Here is a 17,092-nt window from a genome sequence, read left to right as displayed (position 1 = left end):
TTAAAACTTTATGATTTCTTTCCTTCCTGTCTTTTTTAATGCATACATTTATATACTTTTCTGAAATAGAATTGGGATCATGATGTGTGACTTTTGTGCTACTGTATGAGCTTTATATCTTGCTTTTTTCACTTAGCACATGGGTTATTTACTCGTGTTATGTTTTTTAACCTGTTTAGGCGATGGCAAATTATTTTCTCTCTTAAATCTCCATGAAAGGCAGTATAACATAATAGACTGTGAAGTCAGACTTCCCAGCTTCCAGTCCATGCTCTACTACTCACTAGCTGTGTGACCTTGGTCAAGTTATTTTCTCTCCCTGTGCATCAGCTTCCTCATTTATCAAAGCCTCAGTAATAATAATACTTACAGGTTTATAATGAGGATTATATCAATTAAAATGTGCAAAGCAATTAGAATAGTGCCTGGCAATAATAAGTCAATTACATAACTAATCATTGCTGTTAATGTTAATAACAAAGGTTATTAACATTACTCATACATTTATTTAACCAGTTAACCACATTGTTAGTCTTCATGATGATCCCTGATATTTCCTGTTGTAGTAAACTCTCTGCTGGACCTCCGTTACATAAACCTTTCAGTACAGCTGTGGTTATTTCCTTAGGATAAATATGTTGAAGGGAATCATCCAAGGGAATAAACATTTTGGGGCTTTGACATATACTGTCAATTGCTTTATGGAAGCTTGTACCAGTTTACACTTTATCTGGCAGGAGTTGATAGTGTATGTTTTATCTCCCCAAATATTATAAATGAAAAATAAACCTAGACCAACTTTTATCTTCTCCAAACTCATCCCCTGGACAATGCTCAGAAGTTTATTGCTGTTACTGTGGAAAGATTTCTGGTATATTTTTAAAAGTTTGGATGCCCGGACTGCTCTAGGAATTTTGTATAAGGTAACAGGGACCGGTTGAGATATCCAATTTGTTTCTTGCTTGTCTCTGTTGTAAAGAATTCAGTGAAGTATTAGACTAGATTATCTACTTTCTAACATTAACAGTTTTAAGATCCTAAGTTAAATTTGGTTAATGTATGCATTAACTGAAATACAGGTTGGATTCTTCTGTGGAAGATACCCCCCACGCCCAGCCCCTCACCAGTCAGTGCCTGAAATAAGAGAGAAGTTTACATGTCTCTCAGTTTAAGGGGAGCTGTCCCCAGCAGATGGGTTGGTTCTGTTACCTTCCACATGTGGCTTCCCTGCTGGTCCATAGTGACGGCTCCTGTCATTGAGATTTATCTGAAAAACACAAAGAGAAGTGTTGCTAAAAAATGTAAGGACCGTTAGCCTGTATCTTTCACATTGTGACTTGAAACATGGGCCTGTCACTTTCTCCTATGGGCCCATACATCGTCACATAGCAACTTCTAGCTGCAGGAGAGGCTAGCTAGGAAATGTCTCTAAATAGGCCGACATAGGCCCAGCCGAGATTCAGTGAGGGAATGTCATATTATGGAAGGGAAAGGGAGGTCAGTCATCAGTCTTTGCCACAATAAGCACTTCAACTCATCAGTAAGATAAAGATTAATAACTAGAAAAGTCAAGAGTTAAAAAATACAAGTGATTTGCAATCATAGGCAAATAGTTAAGCTTTACTTGTAATTTTTTAAGTTGCAAATTAAAAAAAAGTTGAGATCTTTCTCATCTTCGAATGTGTAGTATGTCTATTAAGGTCTGAAGATTAAATGCTCCTGGAGTATACTTTAGAACTGTAGAAGAAAAATGTCGATGGCTTTTAATCTAAACATTTTATAAACTAGTAAAGATACATGTACATGAGCATTCATTATAGCATTGTTTGTAATTTTGAAAGACTTCAAACAATCTACATGTCTGTTGTTAGAGAACCCCTAAAAGAAATGATAGTACATAAAACTTAGTATAATATTTAGAACTTGGTGCATCTTTATTATTGATATGAAAAGTTAAGCTACTTAGTAAGCAAAAGAAGTAAATTTTAGAAAGTGTGTGTGAAGAGAGGGATCCAGTTATTACAGAACAAGTGTACATAAAAATGATTCGGAAGAACACAGTGGCTGTCTCTGGGGAGTGGGGGAACTTTTCTTCATTTAATATACTACTTTTGAATCTGATGACACATAGTACTTTTAAAAAACGCAAAAACAAAACAAATATCACTCACTCTGCAAAGTCTTGATTTGTATTTCGTGGGAATTCCGCAGACTACATGCTGCTTCATGCGCATCCATCTGCTTAGACTCTTACTGACCAGTCTTTTTTCTTCTTTGTTTTTGAATCAATTTTATTGATCTGTAATGTAGGTATGATAAATCACGTCCATTTAACGTGTGCGATTAGTTGAGCTGTAACGGGTGTGCACACCTTTGGATTACTACAGTGGAGATACAGAACATTTCCATCATCTTCAAAAGATTCTTTGTTGCCCCCATTGCAGGCCGATCCTCCTCCACCCCCACCACAGGCAGCCACTGCATACGTTATGTCATTAGAGTTACCCCTCTTCTAGGAGTCCGTATTAAGACAGTCCAAATAATGGCCTTTCACACCTGATGGGATACTTTTGAGTTCATCATATTGCATGGATTAGTTTATTCTTCCTGTGGGGAGTATTATTCCATTGTATATGAATATGTATATTGTGTATCCATTCATCTGATGACATTTGTGTTGTTTCCAGATTTGGGCCATTGTTAATAAAACGTAACTGTTTTCAAAAGTGGTTTTACGTTCTCACAGCAGTGTTTGCGAATTGTGCTTGTCCGCATCAATGTCCCCGTTTGTTATTGTTGGCCTTTAACATTTTGGCCCCAGTAGTTGTATCTTATTGTGGTTTACATTTGCATTTCTCTTATGAGTAAGGATGATGGATATCTTTTGATGTGTTAATTGGTTATACATATATCTTCTTTTAAAAATTGGGTTATTATTGAGGTATTAGTTTTTTTGGTATTTCAGATAAAATTTGTCAGATGCAAATTACAAATATTTTCTCCCGTTCTGTGTCTTGCCTTTTTGTGTACCCGATCATTTGTAATGTTGTCAGTATTGTCAGGTTGTAGGTTTTACCAAGAAAAGGAAGACATCCCTTTGAAAGAAAATATGAGCAGATGATGAAATCATAGCAGAATATGAACTTGTACATTCACTTTTGGAAGGTTCACCTGACCCTGGGGATTAGGCAATGAGAGTGGAGACTTAATGAATTAAGGCATGTGGTGTTGAGTCAGAACTAGAGGATAATGGCCATGTCAGTAAAATATATTGGCAAATAAATCTATCTTATGTTGCCAAGCAGTAGAGACCTCTGTCTTTCCTTACCAGGCCTCAAAGGCTCTTTCTTCTCTTCCTGCTCTTTTCCTAATTTTTCTCCTGTTCGAAAAACCTAGCACAGTGTTGAACATCCCAGGAAGAAGGACTGTTTCTCAGTATTGAAACTTTCAATTACAAATAGCATAGTGACTTGATTACCATGGTAGTACAATAGTTTAAAAGGTTTTTGGAAGCCAAAGGCTTTTGGTGGTGGACAGGGGCGGCAAACTATGGCCTGGGGGGTAAATCCATTCAGCTTGATGCTTATTTTTATAAATGAAATAAAGTAAATATATGTTACATGTTTTCTGTGGCTGCTTCCCTGCTGCAGTGGCAGTCTTGAATTACATCTGACCATATGGCCTGCACAGCCCAAGGTATTTATTTTCTGGCCTGCTGTAGAAAAAGTGTGCTGACCACTGACTGGTCTGTGGAGAAACAAGTCCGTTAACCCATAAGCAGAAATAGAAGGAGTCCTTTCTGTCAGGGTGAAAACTCATGTTTCCTCAGGGACTCGTAGGTACCATTCATGATAATAAGGGTGGCGGCTATCCAAGAAACTAGTCTTCAAGGTCTTGCTCTTAAAAGTAGAATAATGTATTCATTGAAGTAGCATTGTGAACAGAGTACTCCTCACATCAGAAATAAGCACTTTTTCTAGAGTACTTAAGTGCGTCATGGAGGTGGATGTTCCTCCAGCAGCCTTCTAGTATGTGTGCCACACTGAAGCGAGCACACCCTCCGATAGCCTTCGAGAAAGCACTTTATAAAGCTGCCTTTCTTGTGTCCGGCTTTGCTCTCGTAGCCCCTGCCTGTGTGAAGAGTTAATACTAGGAAAGAGAGAACTCGTTTAACAGTGTGCCAAGATTAGGCTTAGAGGATGCAGAATTAATGGAGGTGGGAAGGGGATCCAAAGAAGGAAATCAGGAAATTTAAGAGGCCTCCTTTGTTGTTGGAACTGGAAGGATTAGAAAAATCCTACAGATGATCGGTCTTAGTAACTACCTCTTTCCAAAGTACATAAGTAAAATGAGTAACATCAAGAATGCTTTAGGGGTTTCCTATCTGAGCAATCTTTATACAGTTTGTGCCATGTAGCAAGGGATTTTATTGAAAGGATGAGTTAGAGGATCCCATTGATTTCTCATGTCTTTTATCAGTGTCTTGCCCGTGTGTATTTTGTCTGCTGCACCATTCATGGCTTCAGGGAGATGTTTCAAGTGTCCTTTTCTTTAAATCAGTATCTTAATTTTACTCATCTTCCTGTTGCTCATCACTTATTTGAAATTCTCCTGCCTAAAAAAAAATGGTTTTGTGTAATGAAATGTAATTTTTTTAGGCAACAGCAATCAAATGTTCAAAACTGAGAAATACCAGGTACCTTAATTTTTTTCTTTATTTCTAGAGACACTCTCTCATGGCCAGTACCATTAAGCCTGAAATTCCAGCCTCCAGTCTTGTTTATTTTGTCAGAAAGTAACTGTTTTCTTGAAATCATGACAAAACCATTCTGTTAGATATAATTAATTATGACCTGGGAGTTGGATATAATAAGATGATTTCATGTTTAATCATAATTCATGTGAGGGCATATTTCATTGATATCCTCCTCAATTTATATTAATTAGAAAAAAATTAATAGTCTTAACACAGACTAAAAGTAGGATTATTAATTAAAAGCACATTTCACTTTGGACCTAAAGGATAACTACATTATGATTTTAATCTTAAATTATGTATATGTAAAAATGTTATGTATGCTAAGGATATTTGTACAAATTTAGGATATTCTTAATCTTTATGAACCAATGGTAAATATGCTTCTTTATGTTTTGGTTGTTTTTGAAGATGCTTTTAGTAGATTATTATACCTTAAAATATTACTAAGTTTTTCACTGAAACCTTAAGCTAAACACTTTTTAGTATAATTTTTCCTGAGTTGTTTATCCTCTGAATAAAATCTGTTTCTTTTGAAGTGATCCTACTTGCCAAGTCCAAAGATGCAGAGAATCTATTCTTTTGGTGGATTTTTATTAGGAATAGAGCACGAAGCCTTAATACAGTGTTAGCTTGTTCTGACCTGAGCATGTTCATAAAGTTAGTATGTAAACAAAAGCTTCTTAGGGAAAAAAAAAAGCACTCTTGAAGCCATTGCACATTTGTTAAAATTATAGCCTCCCTTTCCCTAGATATATTTTATGCTTTGTTTAAATTTCCAAAATTTATAACTTGTTAGTGATTGGTTTGTAAAGAAGCATTCAGAGTTGTAGATTTATAGTACTATAACTACTCAGTTTTTCCAGCTTTCTTTATCTAGAGAGCTTTTGGGAGGGCATGCTTTGTTTTTATGTTTCTATTAACTTAAAGCGCGACTTTGTTTCATAGGAGACATCTGTACATAAAAGATAATACAGTTGTATAATGACTTAATGTTCTTTTCCGGTTCCATTTGAATATTAGAAAAAATAATATCTTTAGTCAGTTTCAGTTGCATATAAACATTTATCATACTCAGTATTCCTCAAACAGGACTTTTATTATTAAAAATCTGATACAGTGCTTAATTACTCAGAATATATTCCAGTAATTTAAATTCTGTTGAATATAGTATTATTTCTAAAAATACACACAAATTAGGTGATACAAAGACCTATTTTTTATCCATTCAGTTCTTACTGGATTTCACACATAGTAGCCAACCCCTGCCAGCTCTCTGTTACTCTGTGATGTAGTCATTTGCATGGATTTATAATTATTCTGCATTTATGCAATCTGTGATTTTGATCAGATTTTTTTTTCTATTATTGTAAGCTAATTATAGTAGCACAGCCAATTTTTCATTTTCCATTGTAAGAGAGGGCACAGCCTAAAAAATTATAATTTAAAAATAATTTTGAAATCTCAGTCAAGCCAGTATTCTTTTAAAAATATTTTTCTTCACTAACAATTTCTGCAACCACCTTAATCACTGTAAAAGTTTTTCAGTAAGACACGTAACAAGCCAAATGGACAGCTTTTATTTTCATCTTAGTTCATGAATCTGGTTTGTGTTAGAGGTGCTAAGAGTGAATGATTCATGACCAAAAGATGAGGGTGGCATATGGGGGTGGTAAAAAGCAGAGTTTTAGCAAATCCACATGCTGAATAATCCTCCTTGGAAAAACAGCAAATGAAGAAGACATTTCACAGAATGCTTTTTCCTCACTTGTCTCAGGAGTATATTATTCTGACAAAGAAATTGCTGCTACAGAAAAATCATAATAAAATATTTGCATATTCTGTCTGACCCATAGAAAGTACTCAGTCTTATTTAATACTTTTCCATTTTTAATCCTTTTAAAGAACGAAGTGATTGTTGAAATATTCTGCAATCCTTAGTTATAGTTAGTTTATTAAGGGGTCTTTTCAAGGATTTCATTAAATAAAGTCTTCATTTTATACCATGTTTACTTTGTAGTCGTCTAAGAGAGATCTTTTAGCCCTGCCATGTAGTTGAAATTGCCCTTAAGATCGGTCATATTTATAAGATCAGTAAAAAATAATCAGAAGCAGCCTGGAGTAGTCCCCAGTGGTTGCAGTCATATACCTCATTTTACTGCCCTACTGGAAACGTACATATTCATTTCTTTACACTCCTTACCTCTGATAGGGCTACCATGGGTTGTCAAGGTAAAGAATGCGTTTCAGACACTCTCCAGATTTTTAAATTTCACTAGGAGAAACCGTTTTATCTTAATTGAGTTCATTTTAAGAGTTTTCTGCAACCAATGTAATTTCTAAACTTTTATCATTTTCAGCAAACGGTTTTAACTAAATTTTTTCATAAAGTTCTTAGACTCATGCAATTAGTAATGTTCATTAAATGCTGCAATTTAATTTTCACCAATGTTATTATACTCTATTCATAGAACTTCCTTAGATCCATTTTGATGCGTAATTTTTTTCCTTAAAAACTGAACATAATGGGTATTAAGGAGGGCACTTGTGATGAACACTGCGTGTTGTGGGTGATGACTCACTGAACTCTGCACCTGAAACTAATATTACGCTGAGTTTAACTATTTAAAAAAACAAAGAAGGGAGAAATAAAAAACAAGACTCTCTGAAGGTAATCTCAGACATTTGTTGTCTCGTAGTTTGAGCCATCTTAACACTTAAGCAGCTTTCCAAATGGCCACTCACCACTTGCAGAGTGGTCAGGTGCCTTTTAAACGACATTAAGTTCATTCATGTGATTGCTTCAACTGTGAATGTCCCTTGAGGAGACAAGAGGAGACTGGATTGCAAAGCTGACTTAAATCCCTTACTGTTAAAATCTGATTATGTACGTTGACATTTTGCCCCACTGTTCTGCATTCCTTTTCCGTTCACATCATGCTGAATTACAGGCAGATCATTGTTTTTCAAATATTTCGGGGAAAGTTTATAGTACATTTTCTTAAGTTGTAACAAGTTTGAAGTGTAGTGTTTCCTGATGGAGAAATTCTGAGTATTCTAATGGTTTTTTTAAAAAAATCATTTATTTGCTAGGTAAGTTCTCTTCTACGCTTTATGAGACTGGTGGCTGTGATATGTCACTTGTGAATTTTGAACCAGCAGCAAGAAGAGCATCCAATATCTGGTATGTGTGAAGTCATAGTAGGAGAATGTATGTACTTGCATATATTTGCCGTGTTTAAAGCTTTTAGGCCTTGAAATGGAAAAGTTATCTTGAAAATATTTGTTCATATTGGCTTAAGTAATTTGTCAGTGGGTGTTTGTCTCCAAAGATATAAGGTAGAATTTATTGCTCTGGAAAAAAGAAAGCATTATTCTTAAAACAAAAGCTGTTCTGTATTTTAAATAATTAAGTAAAAATTCCCTGTAGGTCTTATAATGGGGGGTAGTAGTTTCCCACAATTTCGAATTTAACTATAGATTTTGTGCTACCCACACGCATGCACTTTGCAAGATCAATAAAAAAACATATTTGAAAAAGGCTTATTAGGAAAATACAGAACTAGGTTCAAACCCATCAGTTCTGTTTATGTAATTTAAAAATTTTATTTCTGTGTAAGTGTTTTAGTCAAATATCTTTTTACCTGACCTTCTTTTCTTTTGCTTTAAAATTTGTTTACCAGCTATAAGAAAGAGGAATTTCTTAAAATATGGGTCGTATGTTACATTTAGTTTCTTTTCTCTCCTTCCCTTATGAAGAAATGACATCATGAGATAAGGATGAAGTTAGAGGGGCCATTTAAAGCACTAGGATCTTGCAGTCACTTTGCTTAACCCACTGGAGAGACAGAACATACTTGCTAAGCTTCTTGAGTCCAGTCTCAAAACTGACCCTGTCGAGAATAACCAAAAATTGGAGTGTGAGGTGATTTCCTAACAGTGGAAGCAATAGAAAGATGGAACAGTGCAAATAATTGTTTAATGTAATTTAGGATAAGAACAATTCCTTATACCATAAATGTGGTAAGGTCTCAAGTTTAAAAAATCTAAACTTGACTATAGAAATGGAATGGTCGCAGTTTAAGGTGTCATAGTATAGCTTAAGTTTGTCGTGGCTCCAGGCAATGTGTTAATTGCTTTCATAAACCCATCTCACAGGGACTTTGTGATAAGAGGTTCTATTATCCTGTGTTACTTAGGTGGACACTAAGGGGTAAAAGGTTAGATAACTTTCCCAAATATCATTTAGCTGATGAAGAGATTTTTAATATAAATACTTTGGCCCAGGAGCTGTGCTCTTAATCACATCTGTAGGAAAATGCTATTTTGTATGTTGAAGTACTTGGAAAAGCAAAGACAGTGTAAATATCATATAATTGTTAAAAGATTATTTTTCTTTCAATTCCTTGACAGGTTCTTTAGTCTCTAAAGATTTTTTCATTTTATTTTAGTGACACGGATTCTCATGTATCCAGTTCTACCTCAGTTCGATTTTATCCACATGATGTGGTAGGTTTTCCTTTATTTTTTATAAGATGATGTACATTCAGATTAAGTAGTGATGCAAATCAGAAAAGTTGAAGTTATAAAATACCAATTTTGTTGAAAACTATGGCAAAATCACCTTTGCTACTCCGTAGTGGATCTCTTCTTGTAAGTCCTTTGTTAGGAAGCAAGCATAAAACCCCATGAAGTTTCCTAAGCTGTGTATGAATCAGTAATTACACTTTGAGAATATGTAAAGGTCCATTTGCTCGCCGATGTCATAATCTGGTTGTGCCATCTTAAAACTTCCCTTTCAAGAGTACAGTTTTGAATATTACATTATCTAATTCTTAATTATTAGTTACTCATACCAGTGTGTTTGTGTGAAGCTTAGTGATGATATCACTGTGTAAAAAATATATCCTGTGAGATATGGTGGGGCTGTTTTAGAATGATAACACTGCTTTTGCCCTCAAGATGTATATATTGAACTTAGAAAAGACAAAACAAATGAAATTTTTTTAACTTATTTTAGTTAGATTCAATTAGTTAACATATAAAATGAAATTCTTATATGAAACACAAAAGCGATACCTATAAATAAATGTAGTGCCAAAGAGGTTAATTATTAGTGGCTTCCTGAAGATTAGTTGTGAGCTGTGTTTTAAGACCATAGATGTGAGTTGGCATAGAACAATGGTTTTCAGCGTTTGGCAATGTCTGAGAACACTTTAACTTGTCACAACTAGGGGAATGTTACTGGTGTCTTGTGAATGGATAGAAACCAGGGATACCATAAAACGACCTGCAGTGGACAGTACAACCCCCAAACAAGGAATTATCTGACTGAAAATGCCTGTAGTGCCAAGGTTGAGAAACCTTGGCATAGAGGATAAGAAAAAAAGTGTCTGGGGGAGGTACTTGTCAATGCTTAGAGATAAAAATATCTATGTTATTTATAGGAAGCAGATTTTCTTGACTATACCCACATATGTGTTTGATAAGTAAAGATTGTCTCTGCTTTTTTGCTGGAGTATATTCCTGGAAACTTCATAAGAAAGCCAAAAATAGGGAAATGATTGGTTTTTTGTTGTTGTTGTTTTCTACTATTGAATGGTATGGGAACGTTGGGATAGTGAAATCCTGGCTAGGGTTGTGCTAGATAAGGGAAACTTTAGACTCCTTCAAAGAAAGGGGAAACTGGTGAACTGCTGAGTGGGTGAATTAAAGCTAAAAGAAATGTAATGTGGTAATTTCCTGTATAGCCTCCAAGAGTAGCCTGCCAAAACAAAAGAAAAAAAGGGGGCGTAGGAGGGATTTGAAAACAACAGCGATAAGAGACTGTAGGAAGACATGAGAATTAAAGGCTTCGAATCCAATTCAGAGGAGCTTAGGTTTAGCACGGTAATGAAGTTTATAGCTTTGAGAAAAGGCCATAGTGGCAGGGCTTAGAGAAGCCACTAATGATTCACATTAAATGATTTTAATGGATTCCCTGGCTCTACAATCACACAGTGTTAAGATTGTAAACACTTTCCCCAATACAGCTTTTCCAAAGGACTGATTGATTAATTTGCTTTAAGTATACTTCCCATTATCACCTTTTGTAGTTTCTAATGATCATAAAATATCTAGGAGTGTAGAGAATTAAGGGGACTTAGATCATCTGCAAGCTGATTGAGTAGCCCTGGAATCATGACTTAACTGAAGATACTTTGAGGCTTTCAGCGCTGACTTTCTTTTAGCTCTCTCTTCCGCAGATTCGATTGAACAGACTATTGACCATCGACACAGATTTGTTGGAGCAACAAGACATTGATCTAAGCCCTGACTTGGCAGCTACTTATGGTCCAACAGAAGAAGCTGCTCAGAAGGTCAAACACTATTACCGCTTTTGGATCTTACCCCAGCTGTGGATCGGCATTAACTTTGACAGACTCACACTTCTGGCCCTGTTTGATAGGTGAGAACACAGTGATATTAAGGATATGTGTAGATTTTATTTTTAAATTGAAATGAACCTAATTACCCATTGAGGCTTTTACTTGGTTACCATTTTGGAAAATGTTTTCTATTTTGGTTCTTTTGAGGTAAAATTTAAGTTAATAAAGCTCCCAAACATTGACTTTCCTAAATCCATTAAAAACTTTTTTGTTAAAAAAAAAAACCAACAACAACAAAAAAACAAAACTTTTTTGTTGTGGCAATTTTAGTATGTTTATTAAAAAAATCCTTCTTATTATCAGTAGGAATCATGGAACTATACTTAAAAGCCAGAGAATATGAAGTGTTAATGATCATAAGGTTATAAGTAATATGACTCTAAATATAAAAGGTATAAGAGGAAACTTCTCTTTCCCTATTTCATAGTACTAGTCTTAATAATGAACAGTATTAGTCTATTAAAACTTGGTGCTTCCTATAGACTGGAATAACAAAGATTGGATTTACTCTCCTATCTGAAACAACAAAAAAAGAGACAAAATGCCTGAACCAGTGGTTTTTAAGACTTTGGAGATAAGACGGCAAAGGACAGTGATTCCTGAGAGATGGGAAGTGCATTATGTGGGTCCTACAGTTGCCCCAACTTACTGCCTTAAGAGAGTTCCCTGTCTTCCTCGCTGGCTCTGACATAGGGAGAAGGTACTGAAATGGAGCCCAGCAGACTTCCTGAGTTGAGGAGACAGAGCTATGAGTACAGGGAGACCCAACACAGCGAGGACAGAGTATCAGAGAGAGGACTGCTGTTCACAGAGAGAACCTCAGTTCTGCAGTGGGTCTCCACAACTCTTCAGCAGAGTACAGATGAGTGAATGTATGTGAAGAAACTACCTGAGGCCGGGGTAAGAATCATGTGAAAGAAGTAGATGGACAGTGCCTGACACACAGGGATAGGAATAGTGCCTGTTCCCATCTGTCTGATTGAAGAAACTCGTAATTCATATTTTATGGTGCATTGTGTACTCAGGAAAGTGTTGCCTAAAAAGTGAGGAATAATTAGCCATAACATGGGCACTGCTTCAGACTCACCAAACAAGTTGTAAAAGCAAGATCTAAAACGATCGGACTGTTGTTTCCAAGTAGCAAAACAAAGTTCAAGAAGATTTATAGAAATCTGAAAATTGTCATGACCGACAATGTTCACAGTGACATCCAGTCAAAGGATCCCCCATGACATCCAACCAAAGATTACCAAACATGCAAAGAAATAGTTAAACATGATTTATGAGAGAAATAATGAATCAATCGAAACCAACCTGTAATTGTCACAGATGTTAGAATTAGCTATCAAAGACATTAAAACAAGTATATTTGTACTCCGTATGTTAAAAAAGTTAAGACATGAAAGATATTTTATTTTATTTATTTTAGAGAGCCAGAGAGAAACAGAGTGCAAGTGGGGAGAGGGGCAGTTCAATTAAAGTAATGAAACTGTAGCCAGGCTGATTAAGGGGGGAAAAGAAGAGAAGAGAGAAGATTCAAATTGCTTATAACAGGAATGAGATAGGATATCACTACAGATTCTACAGGTGTCATAAGAGGATATTATGATCTGCTACATGTAAATAAATTTGACAATGGACAGATTTCTTGAAAGGTAGAAATCATCATAGTTCATTCTGAAAGATACATTACCTTAATGGTACTATATCTATTAAATAGAAATTATAGTTAAACACCTGCCTATGAAGAAAACTCTCGGCCTAAATGGCATCAGAATAATATCCCAAATCAGGTAGAGAAATGTAGGCCTTTCAACAAATGGTCTAGGGACCATTCGATTTTCATGTGAAAAAAACCTTTTATATTGATAACTGCACCGTATTAGAGAACTATGAAAATTAACTCAAAATGGATTATAGGTCTAAATTAAAATTTAAAGCAATAAAATTCCTCGAACCAAACAAAACAGCAAGAGGAAATTTCTCTGACCTTGGGGTAGGCAAAATTTTGTAGATGCGACAGCAAAAACAACAAAGTTGATAAACCGAATTCATCAAAAATTAAAAACTAACAGAAGCGTAAGGGGAGCACATGTTCAGTGATGAGACTACAGCCAGTGTGTGGTGCGGCAGAACTGCTGACGGTCACTGATTTGGCGGACCTGGACTTCTGCAGCTGCGGCGGAAGAACGAATGAGCACGCCGGTGTGCTGATCGGAGAGTACCGCTGAACTCGCTTTCATCCGAGAAGACTATGAAATGAATTAGTACAGAGATGTCTGTGAGTTAGGTCAGTTGATGATTATGAGTATGGCGCTGACTTAATGAAAAAGCAAGTTAATAAAAAACAACTTAATTTTTTAAAAGTTTAAAATTTAAAAAAAAACAAGTTATGAGTGTGAAAATAATTCTTTACCTATTCTAGAAAATTTCAAAATGTATGGGAAGATTTAAGACAAGAAGAGGCCCACCATAATTCCTCTACCCAGAGAGAACATTAGTAGTTGTATCATTTTGGGATACTGTCCTTTTTAACCTATGTGTGTATGCTTCTAAATAACAACTTTTATCTTCCTAAGCATATCATTTTATGCCCTGCTTTCTTTATATGGCACATATACTGAGCATGTTTCCATGTTGGTAAATGTTTTTTAAAAACAAGACTTTTTTAGCAAGTATCCAGCATTTTATGAATAAAATTTCCCCAAGAAGTAATGAGATAGATTTTTGGTTTTTTTGGTATGACAAATCATCTTCATTGGTATATGTAATATCTGGGTCATCACATTGTTTAATTTAGTCAGTTTAATGAAATGTCTCAGCAGCTTTGATAGAGACAACACTGATGGTTTTTTATTACTGCCTTCATTTTCAATATATGCAATAGCCTATATTTAAGTAATCCTAGTGAATTAGTTTTGAGGTTATTTCAGATGGTTTCAGGATGCGGAAAATGAAATCACTTGGTATCAAAATTTGGTTACAAACTTTGTCATATAAAGTAACTGCTCATTTTAATTTTCTAGAAACTTTTGAGATTTTGTTTTTTAAACGAGTTTGTTTTTTAAACGTGTTTTTCTTTGCATATGTCCTTTTCAAGTTGGTTACTTAGTTATTAAGCAACAAATGTTACAAAAAAGCAGATGTTAAAGAAGAGTAAACTTCTGAAATAGAAATTAAAACTAATATTATGTCTTTAATTAGAACTTCACTTACGATAGCATGCTTTATATCCACATAAGGTTTTTTGTTAATTTTAAATATAAACTAGTTTCTCCTTCAGTATGTGCTAAAACCTTATTCAAAACCAGTACAAGAAAAGCATGTCAGCAAGCATAGTATGAACTTCCTCATGATGTCTTCCCTTTTTTCACTCTCATTTCTTATGTTGATGATATACTTACTCATAAATTTTTTTGTCTACAGAAATCGTGAAATTCTGGAAAATGTGTTAGCTGTCATCCTGGCTATTCTTGTGGCTTTTTTGGGATCTATTCTTCTCATAGAAGGCTTCTTCAGAGATATCTGGGTCTTCCAGTTCTGCCTAGTGATAGCCAGCTGTCAGTACTCACTACTTAAGGTACCAGCATCACTCTTCTTTTCAGAATAGGGAATAATATGTGTGTTAAAAAGCAGATGTTTTGTATAATTCATTGCATTATAGTAAGCTGTTAATTTTTAGATTTATTTTCCCTAGATGTTTATATTAGATTGGATAGGGAATAAAGGGGACATAAAAACTTTAAAAAATAATGATATGTAAATGAAGCTTCCTAAGAACTATTTTGGGGGGCTGGTGTTAAAATATTTGGGCATTTGTTAAAAATGAGAATTAACATGCTTGAAATTTTTATTTTATTTTTTTAAAGATTTCACTTGTTTATTTGACACAGAAAGAGCAAGCACAAGCAGGGGGAACGGCAGGCAGGGGAGAAGCAGGCTCCCTGCTGAGCAAGGAGCCTGATGCAGGGCTCGATCCCAGGACCCTGGGATCATGAACTGAGCCTAAGGCAACCACTTAACCAACTGAGCCACCCAGGCACCCCAACATTCCTGAAATTTATTTAAAAAATAATGAACATTGTCTCTCCCACTCCCATATTTTAAGTCTTCTATTCTGTAGATTAAATTTATTAAAATCCATCATTGGATAGATATAGTAATGGCAAGGCTAGTATATGTTCTTGGGGACACTGAAAGCAGAATATTGATATCCCTTTGCTATTTAAACAGTAGCCAAATGTTATTAATTTTAAGCTTTCTAAAAAGGGAAAAAAATCAAATACCTAATTTTTCACCTTCCATGCAAAATCAATATGGACTGTTAATGCAGACTGTTTCCTTTTTCTTCTGTGCTAGTAAAAACCCTTGCCTGTATTGGTTATTTGCCTGGTATATGCTAACATGCAGAGCTCTCCCCCATCCTGAAAACTGTTTGTTTAGTTCCTTTCATACTGTTAGCTGTTCTTTCTCTGTTTATAGATACACATCCAGAAAAACTACTTGTGTCAACCCTTTTCTTCAAGACCCATCCATGCTTTTTTCCTCATTGCAGTACTGAAATTATAGTCTTTATGGGCTAATAATCTCCAACAGCCAAATCTGCGTCCTTTTTCATTCTTCATTCTTTGTGACTGCTGTATCATTTAGTACCTATGAATACTGTCTTCTGTTTTTATACAGTCCTCATTTTTGATCTGCCTTTATGCTACGCCTGATGATTTTCCTACTTTTCAGATAACTTTCATTTCCTTTGTTAATGCCTCTTTGGTCTTTGGACAACTTCTTAGTTTATAAGAATTTTTTAGGGTTTTTTTTGGCCTTCTTTTCAGCTTGCAAGTCCTTGCCAGTGAAGTCACCCTCTTTTATTACTTTATTAGTTGCCCCCATGTATGAATCATGTCCAGATTTATATCTCAGAGTCTTCGTTTTTCTCACAAGCTTTAGTCCTATGTACCTAACAGGCAGTTTGGCACATTTTAAAAATAACACGTCGTCATCTTCTGATAAATATTTTTCTGGGGCGCCTGGGTGGCTCAGTGGGTTGAGCCGCTGCCTTCGGCTCAGGTCATGATCTCAGGGTCCTGGGATCGAGTCCCACATCGGGCTTTCTGCTCAGCAGCGAGCCTGCTTCCCTCTCTCTCTCTCTGCCTGCCTCTCTGTCTACTTGTGATCTCTCACTGTCAAATAAATAAAATCTTTAAAAAAAAAAAAAAAAAAAAAAAAAAAAAAAATATTTTTCTTCCCTAGTTCCTTTGCTTTTGACAGTAGTATATTGACTCAAAATCCTAAAGCCTCTCTGTTCCTTACTTCTCGACCCCTAATAATGAGTAATAATTCTATTTATATACATAAATATATATTTATATATTTGTATTTATTATAATAATAATAGGTCCCTTTGATTAAATTTGGTGATTCTTTGTCAAAATTTCTGACTTTTATTCTTTCTATTCCAACCACTGTAATCCATCTCTTTTATTACCATAAATTATTTAAATTCATTCTTTTTGCTTCAGTCTCTTGTCTCGTTAGTTTTGTCTACTGTTTTCAGGTTAATCTGGTTAGAAACCGAAAGGTAAAAGATGACTGAAATTAAAAATTTTTTTTTTTAGATTTAAAAAATCTAGTTGACTAGAAGAGTGATAATGCCAGAAGAAAGACTGGACCAGAAGTTTTTAGAGGCCATATGTTGGAATTGAGTTTAGAGCTTACCTGGTCTCATCCAGCCAAGGGTCACATGCCAAACTCACTGAGCTGGTCCATCATAGACTTGTAGGGTGGTCATAGACCATCCTAATTCAATTGTTTGGTATGCTGTTAGAAATGAGCAGGAACTTGGGAGAAAAGTCATGATTTGGGAAGTGGCTGCAAAATACCTTTTGAACGTTTTTAAAGAAAGTTGATA

General features: G+C 35.2%; 1 protein-coding gene across 9 annotated transcripts in view; it reads left to right on the top strand.

Annotated features, from left to right (window-relative positions):
• Nucleotides 1-17,092, top strand: part of PCNX1 (pecanex 1) — a 162,405-nt gene that overhangs the window by 83,996 nt on the left and 61,317 nt on the right. For 7 of the 9 annotated variants that reach the window (XM_046007330.1, XM_046007328.1, XM_046007327.1 and 4 more), the window contains 4 exons: nucleotides 7,850-7,940; nucleotides 9,208-9,265; nucleotides 10,987-11,204; nucleotides 14,611-14,764. In XM_046007330.1, coding sequence (XP_045863286.1) covers nucleotides 7,850-7,940; nucleotides 9,208-9,265; nucleotides 10,987-11,204; nucleotides 14,611-14,764 — 521 coding nt within the window. The remainder of the gene's footprint in view (nucleotides 1-7,849; nucleotides 7,941-9,207; nucleotides 9,266-10,986; nucleotides 11,205-14,610; nucleotides 14,765-17,092) is intronic. The other 2 variants (XM_046007331.1, XM_046007326.1) reach the window with 1 other exon arrangement.

The sequence above is a fragment of the Meles meles genome, chromosome 6, assembly GCF_922984935.1.
Source record: "Meles meles chromosome 6, mMelMel3.1 paternal haplotype, whole genome shotgun sequence".
NCBI lineage: Eukaryota > Metazoa > Chordata > Mammalia > Carnivora > Mustelidae > Meles > Meles meles.
The sequence above is the reverse complement of the archived record's forward strand: the minus strand, read 5'-3'. Positions and strand labels throughout refer to the sequence as shown.